The sequence below is a fragment of the Chionomys nivalis genome, chromosome 12 (genome assembly GCF_950005125.1).
Source record: "Chionomys nivalis chromosome 12, mChiNiv1.1, whole genome shotgun sequence".
NCBI classification, from domain to species: Eukaryota; Metazoa; Chordata; class Mammalia; order Rodentia; family Cricetidae; genus Chionomys; species Chionomys nivalis.
The window spans coordinates 17,029,646-17,040,365 of record NC_080097.1 but is presented as its reverse complement, the minus strand read 5'-3'; the positions used below and the strand labels follow the sequence as shown (position 1 = coordinate 17,040,365).

The window sequence follows — 10,720 nt, the reverse complement described above, 5'->3', positions numbered from 1 at the left end:
TCCCTGGAGAAAACCAATATTCCTTGTATAAGAAGCCATTGACTGCCTATAGCTCTTCATTTGGGGAGAGTCTTATGGAATTTCCCCATCCATCATAGCATGAATGTCAACCGGTGTCATTCGTACACAGGTCTTATTTTGGCTAACATACTGTTGATATTTCACGGATGCAGCTTACCTACCTTGTCTAGAAAACACTATCTAGCAGCAGGCATCCTGGTCCTCTGACTCTTAGAATACTTCCTCCTCTTTCACCATTGCCCCTGAGCTTTAGGTGTAGGGGTTTCATTGCACTTAAGGTTGGGCGCCTCACATTGGGTTATTCTTTGCATTTTGACTAGCTGTGGATCTCTGTAACAGTCTCCATGTGCTTCAAAGGGAAGCATCTTTGATGAGCGGTAACAGCTATACAATCTGTGGGTATAAGGAAAAGTATTTAGAATATAGCTAGAAGATACAGCATTTAGAAAATACAGCAGTAGAAGGTTCTCTTCTGGATTTGTGGCCTCACTAGCCCACTGGTTGATGACTACATTTGCAGTACCAGGCATGAATTCCCTTCAGTTCAACAGGGTCGAAGTCCAGTAAGACACATCCAGGATGTTTTCTTTTTTTCACATCATTCCCAGACTGACTGCTGACAGTGAGCTGTGAATCTGCAGGCCACCGTAAGGGACTCCTTGCCCTTGGGGTTCTGGGGCCATTTCTACCTTCATCATATTTGTGCCTTTTTCCTTATGATAAACTTCCAGGAGTGGAGTACCTAGTAAAGAGTGTGTGTGTTCTTCTGCTATACGGTCTCTAGCACATATGGACAGTCCATTCCTTTTTAACTATACACACACACACACACACACACACACACATATATATATATATATATATACATATACATATATATACAATCATAAGATCCTGGCTACTATACAGCCTCCTGTGAGCTCAGTACAATCATTACAAAAGAAGTTCAAGTGAGGTCATTTGGGAAGTGTTGAAATGGTGGAAATTCCATGGCTATAACAAAAGCAAAAGAGAAGAAAATAGAAGGAAGGGTTGAGTATAAAGGCACCCAGCTGGTACAGGTGCACAGCCAGCGGCAGCTCCTCCTGCAGTTCACTCCTGAGCCAGAGCCCCCGCCTCCAGAACGACATGATGCTCAAGGTATTGTTCCATGGCTGTAGCTTGGCTAGACTGCTTTCCTGGTTTTGTTCTTCTCTCAATCAGCTGGTCTTTAAAGAGCTATCCACTCTGCTGCAGAAATAAAATTTTGACTTTCCTCGGTGTCTGGGCAGCCTAGTAGTCTGGGCTGTATGTTAGTTCTCGTCTGTGTTTACGAATGAGAGACATGATCCCATTGCTTACTCCTAGCAAGGAAGTATGTGGTGGTAAGCTCACTGAATCTCAAGCTCTTGGTTTTATACGTGCCTTCTGTGTGATCCGAATACATTGCCTCTCCAATTATCTGTCGGCTGTCACATTCCCGTGGTCTCTGGGTAAGCTTGCTGAGTCAGAAGCCTCACTCGCCGGCTTGGCAGTTTAGAGAGGAATGCATCATGAGTTCACAAGAGCTCCTGGCACTGCTATTAACTGACCCCATGCTCTGCTCTAATCTATATGTTAGTCACAGCACTTCACTGAAAAGATGTGCAAACGCCACTTTAAAGTCAAGCACACCAGCAAGATATCTGACATAGAGATGAAGTGTGATTCAGAGATCTGAGCAGCAGTGATCATTCCCCTGACGCTCTCTCCCTTCAAGGTCAGGGAGGGTGGGTTGTTCTTTAGCTCACTGAGCACATCAGCACCGACAGGGGAGCCCACTGGTCTCAGGGTCGTAAATGACATGAGCATGCTGTAGAACCCACACCTCTGCTGGTGCCCCTCACCTGCTGTTCAGCCATCCCGTGTTCAAGTGATACTTGGAAATTAAGTCAGCAGAGTTTTAAGTCAGTTGTTTTCCCTCCTTCCCTCCCTCTTCTGTTTGGAAAAGGTTTAGCCGAATATTTACCAGCGTGAAAAGCAGGATTATGGTTTTCCTCTGCCCTAAGCAGAAACATCCGTTGCAGCATCCTTTGCTCGCCCAGCCATCCCTCTTCTGCTTTCTCCTACTCCAAGTTCCCTTCACTTTCTGTCAAGGCCTTAAAGATGCTACAAATGCTGCATTCTTTTGAAAACGACCGCTTTCATCTGACCAGTAAATCTGAAGATTCTGAGAATGGGGTTAGGGCTGAAGCAGGAGGATTGTCAAAAGTTCAAGACCAATCTGAGCTAGATAGTGAGTCCAGGCTAGCTGAATAGAAAGAGCCTGCCTCAGGAAAAATAAAATAAAGTGAAATTAGTAGATAGAATAGCAAAAGCAGAAGATTTCCATGTAGGCGCCAGTTCTGTTTCGGTGACTCTACTTTGACAGTGAGCCAGTGTGAGAGACCGTAAACACTTTGGACTCCTTAATCTGATAAGTCCTCCAGCTACCATTTGTAAGCAGGGAATGTTACGGTCAGAGACGAAAAGGAAGTTAAGCAACAGTGTGTTTTTCAGATGAGGAAAGGGAAAGTACTGGACAGTTTATTGCCAGAACTCCGTGCTCGGCGTGCGGTGACAAACCCTTCCAGCTGGAGATTCTGAGCTGTCTTCTGTGAGGGCGTGTCGAAGCACAAGTGAAGGGCTTGACGTGGAAAGGACTTGCAAAGTCCTCTACCTGCCACTTCCGAAACAGGTCATCATGCCCTGGAGACTGTATCTGGCTTATGAGCAGAGGCAGACTTCCTTCCACATACAGTGACCACAGAGCACAACGTCCTTCCACCCTCCCGCTCTGTCTAGGCTTCGCTTCACTGTCCTCCATCATCCTCTGCCATCGTCATCGGCTAAGCAGCCTGCGTTATCAGTGTGACTGGGCAAAGGCCTTAACTATTGCATATTTCCACATCCTCGTGCGTCACGAATAAGTACTTAGTGCACACCACTTTTTACAAGACAAACTCAATCACGTCAACCAGGCCTCTTCTCCCAGAGCAAAACTTGACCTCAAGGTCTCTTAACAAAAGGAGTGGGTGGATTCAGAGTGGAGCAGAGCGTTGTTCTAACCTTCTTTGAAGTCTGTCACAGAGAGCTTCGCCAGCCTGATTCACGGCTTGAAGGTGGACCACCTGACGGATGGTGTCATTCGGAGGAGCAAGAGGATGATTCTGGATTCTCTGGGTGTTGGTTTCCTGGGAACAGGCACAGAAGTGTTCCACAAAGTCACCCAATATAGTAAAGTAAGCAGTCCAAAGTTTTCTTTCAAGATGAAAACAAGCGTGTGCACAAGCATGCTCCAGAGGTCTCTGCCTGTGTTCAGCTCACCCCACCCTTAGTCTGATTGCATTTGACGTGTATAGCATTGCTCTGCTTTATCCTATGATTTTTGAAGTCCGTTCCTACCCATTACTAATTCGATTCCAGCACTGCTGACTGGTCATGTCTCATAACTGTTTATTTGTATGACTAAAAGTACTTTTCAACCCCAAAATCTTAGAAAACACTTAGCCATGGACAGCTTCTTCATGCAAATATTCTCTAGAGAAAAGTCTGTTCAAGTGCTTTGAGCAGAAAGCAGGTATTTCCGTGGGAGGCAGAGCAGCCACTCTCAGTAGGGCTGACTTGCTGTAGACAGCTAATTTGCCCCCATCGCATCTCCCACCCCCAGTATTTACCCCAAGATCAAATAAGAATGGATCCAGCCTCACCTGACTGGAGCTTCTAGATTGTGACTTGGGACTAAGCACATTCATCTCATCTCCCTTACAAGCTAGGATGCCCTCTTAAGGGTTCGGTGCGGCCTGATGCCAGGATGCCTCAAGGATGAAGGATTACTCTTGAGACGTCAACTCTGTATTGTTGCCTTAACTGCTTTGCTTCCATTCCAGATCTACAGTTCCAATACCTCCAGCACCGTTTGGGGTCGACCAGACTTCAGGCTCCCACCCACATATGCTGCTTTTGTGAACGGCGTCGCTGTAAGGAAGTTCACCAGCCTTTTCTATAATTAGACCATTGCAGCTTCAGAGGCAGGAAAATTATTTAGAATAATTTGAGGTTCAGCGATAATTGAGGTTCAGCAATCTGGCATGCCCTGCCCTTTCTCCTCATGTTCATGTTTCCACAATAAAATGGAACTTTTCCAACAAATTATAAAATAGAAAAAGTAGAAGGATCTAGATTTAAAAATACCAATAAGGTATTCCAACTCTGGACTTTGAATGGATATATCAAAAATGCATGATGTCTATGCAATCCAGGATCCAGACATAATGCCTTCTTGATACTTCTGCTGTGGGCTCCAGTATCTTTCTGTACAGTAATGTTCTCCTCACTTAGTCATTTGAGTATTTATTCAGAAAAAAAACAATGACCACACAGTGTCTCTATTTTCTCAATGAAAATATAGAACCTCTCATCTAACAGATAATTTTCGTGTTATTTTCTTTGTGTCAGAGAAAGCCTACAAGACCTAATATAGATATAAACATGTTGATATTCAAGAGATATACTAACTCTTTGTGGGAACAGCAGTTCAGAGTAACAGAATGAGACCCACTGGCTTGGCAATAAGAAACACCAGCCACATCAGATAGACATAAAAATCTATGTGTAAATGAACTTCTGGTTATTACTGACTGTTTCAGATATGGAAAAAATAAATAACTAGAATGAAAAGGGAAAAACCTTAGGGCATAAAATAACCATTTGAAAATACAGCTTAACAGCTAATGTAGGTTTAAGAGCTCTTTGCTGTTCTTGCAACTTTGATAAAACTTTTAAATTACTTCATGACAGAGACACAAAAATATATGGCACAATGTATAATAAATGATATTAAATTTTTAGTGTGACTTGTTTAAAGGGTGAATGGAGAAGGCCAGAGCATCCTTGTGAGGAAGAATGTAGCTCTCTCCAGAGCTGTGGATTCCAGGGCAGGACTTGGTATCCTCCAGGAAGTCATTGGCTCTTGTCCATGGTCCTGTCTTCCTCTGTCATCCCACAGTGAGGTTAGGAATCACAGCCAGTTACTTACTACTGGGCAGGGGCCTACCCCTTAAGTGTGGTTAATATTCCCAGTGAGATTCCATTGGGAAAAACTAATTTTTCCTTTGCAAACAATGTCAAATTGTATATCTTGTTTTACTTTTCTTTTTTAAATTCTAGTTTGTTAGGTTTTTGTGTTTGTTTATTTGCCTGTTTGTTTGCTAAAGAGAGAGAGAGAAAAGGAATGGAGTTGGGTGGGTTGGGAAATGGGGAGGACCTGAGAGGAGTTGGGAGAGGGGAAACCATGATCAAAATATATTGTATAATTTTTTCAATAAAAAATAATTAATTTAAAAAAATCACAGTCAATTTGTAGGGTGTAATTTCAGATAATGGAGCCCCAAACCTCTCAAGGTCATTGCTAAATTAAATCCTCAGCCAGTCTGAAAGCCAGGGCATTTAAGGGCATTTCTGAGGGGGTGTTGTTTGTATCTGTTCGTATAGGTTCACTCCATGGATTTTGATGACACGTGGCACCCAGCCACCCACCCTTCCGGGGCAGTCCTGCCAGTCCTCACAGCTCTATCAGAAGCCCTGCCTCAGACTCCAAAATTTTCTGGCCTTGACCTGCTGCTGGCATTCAATGTTGGTATTGAAGTACAAGGACGGTTAATGCACTTCTCCAAGGAAGCCAAGGACATCCCAAAGAGGTATAGAGACAGTGCCCAACAAGGAGAACCACACTGCCCTCTGTCTGTCAGTGACTGTCTGGCTGAAAGGCTGGCTCTATGACTGTTATTACCACTCCAAGAGAGGCCATTTTCAGACATATAGCATGCACTATGTCTATACAGAAAGATATGATTTGTAAATAATTGTGAAAACTTCCCTTGGGCTTGTAAAAGCAAGCTATCTACTAAGACCATGAGATAACTTGGAGGTCTGTCACTCCACGGTGATATAGTGGTATATTGTTTGTGTTTTAATAAATAAAGTTGCCTGAAGATCTGGGCAAAGCACCCATACAGGCCAGGCAGTGATGGCACACACCTTTAATCCCAGCAGCCACACTAGTTAGCCATAGAGCCTGGAGAGTGGTGGTGCACACCTTGAATCCCAGCACTGAGAGGAATATAAGATGAGAGGAAACAGGTCTCAGCTCAGTCTCACTCTGAGAATTCATGGAGGCAGGGTCACCATTTGGGTCTGAGGTAGAGGTGAGAGCTAGTGACTGACTGCTTTGTCTTCAGGAAAGCCTTATTAATTTAAATACAAATCATAAACCAGCATAAGGTGATTCCTGCCATGTGCACCCAGGAGTATTCTGTGGATCACTGGACTCCCCTCAAGAGGGAGTTACAGGCAGTTGTGAGCCACGAGTTATAAGGGCTTGGAAACAAAGTCAGGTCCTCTGCAAGAGCAGCACATGCTGTTAAGTGCTGGACCACATCTCTCCAGCATCAATACCTTTTTAATTACATTTTTATTCTCTGAAATTTCTATAATTTATTCATTGTATATTGGTCATATCCTCTGTCCAGTTATCCCTTATGTCTCCCCACTCTTGGTTAAACATCTTCTAATTTTTTATTAGTAACTCTAAGTCCAATTTCTGCTGCCCATATCCACATGGGTGGGTGGTCAGCCACTAGGACCACATCCTCAGAGGACAGCTACTCTCTCTACCTCAGCAGTCATCAACTGCAGTGTTTCTTCCAAAGGGGTGGAGCCTTTTCCCCCTTCCCCATTGGTGTGGAACTTTGACTGGCTTGATCTTGTGTAGGTCTTGTGAGAGTGACCCCAGCTGCTGTGAGTTGGTGTGTGCAATAGACATGCCCTGTCTCAAAGTCAACATTGTACAGCTCTCTTCCCATCTGCCAGCTCTTATGTTATGTTTTACCCCTCTTCTTCGAAGTTCCTGAGCCTTGGTCATTGGGAAGTTGGTATAGAAGGGTAACCCATCAACAGCTGAGCCCTCAGAGCTCTTTATAATCAGCACTTTGGCAAGTTGTGAGTCTCCGCATTCACCTCTGCCCCCTTCAAAGAGAAGCTTCTCTGAGAGCAGCACAAATTTATAGACATTAACACAGATATCTAGAATGCAATTTAACAGTATGACCATTTGGCAAAAACAACAGTAGGTTCCAACCCACTGCCCTTCTCCAGGACCTGTGAGCTCCCCAGTCATGGACTTTGAGCAGGTTTACAGTACCAGGCGTACAATCTATCCTGTGAAGCGACCACAAACCCAATCTGAAAGCAATTGGTGACTCCCTTTATTGCACCAGTGCGTGCATCTTGCCCACAGATCACTTACTGTTGTAGCACGTCATGTCCAGCGCTGGGTCTGGATGCCCGCCCCCCCGCCCCCCGCAAGCAGCCGAAGTAGCACCTTCTGTGACTCGTTACCTGTCAGAGAGAGTTTCCTGGTCAGCCTGAGGTTGGTTTCTCTGTGTTCTGCATCCAAACTGAGGGATGTCTTCAGCAATAGGATCTTACAATATGGTGACAATTGGTAATCAAGAGCAATAGCAGGGGGCTGGAGAGATGGCTCAGAGGTTAAGAGCACTGACTGCCTTTCCAGAGGCCCTGAGTTCAGTTCCCAGCAACCACATGGTGGCTCACAACCATCTATAATGAGATCTTCTGGCATGCATGCATACAGACAGACAGACAGAACACTATATATATAATAAATAGATAAATAAATAAAATATTTTAAAAAAAAAGAGCAATAGCAGTAGCTTGCATTGTTTTGGGTCCCTTTGTGTTATTAAATGAAAACCTCAGTGACAAGCAAGGGATACCTCCCTAGGAGTTGTTGGTCAGAGGGTCCACATATGAAAGATAATAATCAATATTTAGCTTTCTGGGTCTGGGCTACCTCACTCAATTTAATATTCTCTACTTCCATCCATTTTCCTACAGATTTCATGATTTTGTTTCTCTTTACAGCTGAGTAACACTCCATTTTCTATATGTACCACATTTTCTTTATCCAACCATCATCAGGTGAATTTTTTGCTTTTGCCTTTCAGGTTCCATCCTCCCTCTGTGGTGGGGACTTTGGGAAGTGCCGCTGCTGCATCCAAATTTTTAGGACTCAGCTTGACAAAGTGTCGAGAGGCCCTAGCTATTGCTGTTTCTCATGCTGGGGCACCCATAGCAAACGCTGCCACTCAGACCAAGCCCCTTCACATCGGTAACGCAGCCAAGCATGGGATGGAAGCCACATTTCTAGCGATGCTGGGTCTCCAAGGAAACAAGCGCATCTTGGACCTGGAGTCAGGGTTTGGGGCCTTCTATGCCAACTACTCCCCCAAAGATCTTCCAAGCCTGGATTCTCACATCTGGCTGCTGGATGAGCAGGACGTGGCCTTCAAGAGCTTCCCAGCACATCTGGCTACACACTGGGTGGCAGACGCAGCAGCAGCTGTGAGAAAACACCTGGTGATTTCGGAAGGAGTCCTGCTGCCTGCTGACCACATCGAGAGGATTGTGCTCAGGATCCCCGATGTCCAGTATGTAAACAGGCCCTTCCCAGACTCGGAGCATGAAGCTCGCCATTCCTTCCAGTACGTGGCCTGTGCCATGCTGCTCGATGGTAGCGTCACTGTTCCGTCCTTCCGCAGTGAGCAAATCAACAGGCCACAGGTGAGAGAGTTGCTCCAAAAAGTGGTTTTGGAACACCCCCCTGACAACCTGCCAAGCTTTAACACACTGTACTGTGAGATAAGCGTTACCCTGAAGGACGGAACCACCTTCACGGAGCGCTCCGATACCTTCTACGGTCACTGGAGGAAACCACTGAGCCAGGAGGACCTGCAGAAGAAGTTCCGAGCCAACGCCTCCAGGATGCTGTCCAAGGACACGGTGGAGAGCCTTATAAAGGTGGTAGAAAGCCTCGAGGACCTGGACGACTGTTCCCTGTTGACCTCGCTTCTGAAAGGACCCTCTGTCCAAGAGGAGGACACAAAACTATCCCACACGTTCTCCTTCCCTCACACAATGTCTAGGTTTACCAATGTCTAAACAGCTTTGCACCAGAGGAGATTCAGTTGTTTGCTCTGCTGCTCCATTCGCCCAGCAATGAACAGAGCAGAGTAGAGATATGAACAGAGATATGTGTATTTGGAAGGAGTCTTGTCCTATAATCTTGAGAGACCATTTCCACTACCTTCCAGATAATATTCAAGAAACAAACAACACAAGATCATATGTGTATTCACAAAGGTAAAGTCTGAGTCCCCTGCGATGTGCTTATTATCTCTCCTGAGTAATTATCTGTTAACTCTGGGAACTTCACAGGTGTGGAGGGAATTGAACCTGCATGCTGCTGGCTGCAGGTGGAGCAAGCTCTGGTCTGGGTCACCTCCTGCCCAGAGAGGATAGGTACTGCCAAATGCTCTCTGCAATGGCTGGTTTGAGTGATCAGCAGGTCTAATATTGCCTCTTTTTCTTTCCACGCGCAGTACTGAGTTTGTAGCCAAGAATTACTCTGCTTCAGACCTGCTACTAAAGATAAGACAGTCTGATATGGGGCAGGGAAGTAGTCTGGCTTAGGACCCCCAGTTTCACTCTGTTAGCTCCGAACATTATTTTGAGAAAATTTGACAGGAAAAAGTCAGAGATACAATAAAAATGAAAAGGGGAAAGATGTTGGTGTGTGAGTAATGAAAATATTATTAACTATACAACATAGAGATGCCACATTAGCAATCATGGTGAGTGTGCTCTGAATTCCCGGTGTTTTCAAAGAAAGAATGGGGCTCTTAGCTTCAGATGTTGACTTACAAGCATCTATGTGGAAATGTGTTGGGTAGCTGAGAACTTCAGCAGAATACATCACTCCCCAGTTCATAGGAGGAGAAAAACATAATTGGAAAAATGAGACTCCAAGGGAGGGGGAAAAAGAAGGGGAAATAAATACAAAGAAAACAGGATGTTTGGAAATCACCATATCAAATGATAGAATTTTGAGTTTTATCTACAATTCAAATAAAAAGGTAACAATAAATGTTCCAGCTACTCAAAAACAAAACTGTTAGAACATGGCTTCATTTTAAAAAAAAAAATGCTTGGCACTTTTATTGATGTTTTATTAATCACCCACTTGAAGTACACAGTTCAAGGGTATTTAGTAAATTTCTGCTATCACTGCCAAAACTGAGTTTTGGAATACTACCATTACCACTAAAAAAAAATTCCTTCACATATATTTGACATAAAGCCCCATGCCCACCTCCCATATTTAGCCCAATATGAGGTTTTAAAATATGGTTTTGTCTTTTCAGCACATCTCATACAGACAGAGTCCTATGGTAGTTGGTCACGTGTGCTTGGCTTCTGCTAACCTAGTTAAGTGGTTTGGAGCATCTTCCACTTGCGGGTCAGTTCTTTATGCCCTTCCTTGCTGGTGTCTTTATAAGGCCTATGGTAGCTTGTGCTTGAAACCTGGAATCTTCAAGGAAGATGGATAAATGCAAGCCTGTCACTTAATTAACACACGATGGTGAGGACCTAGTACATGCCACGGGATGTCCCTAATACAGGTAAAAGGACAATCAACGAAACCGGTCTAACCTGTCCTCATGAGCTAGCAATTTAGTATGACTGGACAAGGAACCGCCGTTGTGCCCATTCTGGTCAGGCTCCACTTCCTGTTTTCCTGTCCAGTTAGGTTTGTCAGTTTCCAAGGACTGAGCTGTGTTCA

General features: G+C 44.5%; 1 protein-coding gene across 1 annotated transcript; it reads left to right on the top strand.

The window, feature by feature from the left end:
- Positions 1–1,010: 1,010 nt before the first annotated feature.
- Acod1 (aconitate decarboxylase 1) lies at positions 1,011–9,402 on the top strand. Its single transcript, XM_057786655.1, has 6 exons — positions 1,011–1,161; positions 2,824–2,933; positions 3,099–3,260; positions 3,909–3,998; positions 5,512–5,717; positions 8,046–9,402. Exons 1-6 carry the CDS (start codon positions 1,011–1,013, stop codon positions 9,037–9,039), a joined length of 1,713 nt encoding a protein of 570 aa, XP_057642638.1. The 3' UTR covers positions 9,040–9,402.
- The last annotated feature ends 1,318 nt before the right edge of the window (positions 9,403–10,720 follow it).

Coding starts and splice junctions, on each gene's coding strand:
- Acod1 (XM_057786655.1), top strand. CDS start 1,011: ATGGCTATAACAAAAGCAAAAGAGAAGAAAATAGAAGGAAGGGTTGAG. Junction 1,162..2,823: donor AGAACGACATGATGCTCAAG/GTATTGTTCCAT, acceptor CGCTCTGTCTAG/GCTTCGCTTCACTGTCCTCC. Junction 3,261..3,908: donor AAGTCACCCAATATAGTAAA/GTAAGCAGTCCA, acceptor CTTCCATTCCAG/ATCTACAGTTCCAATACCTC.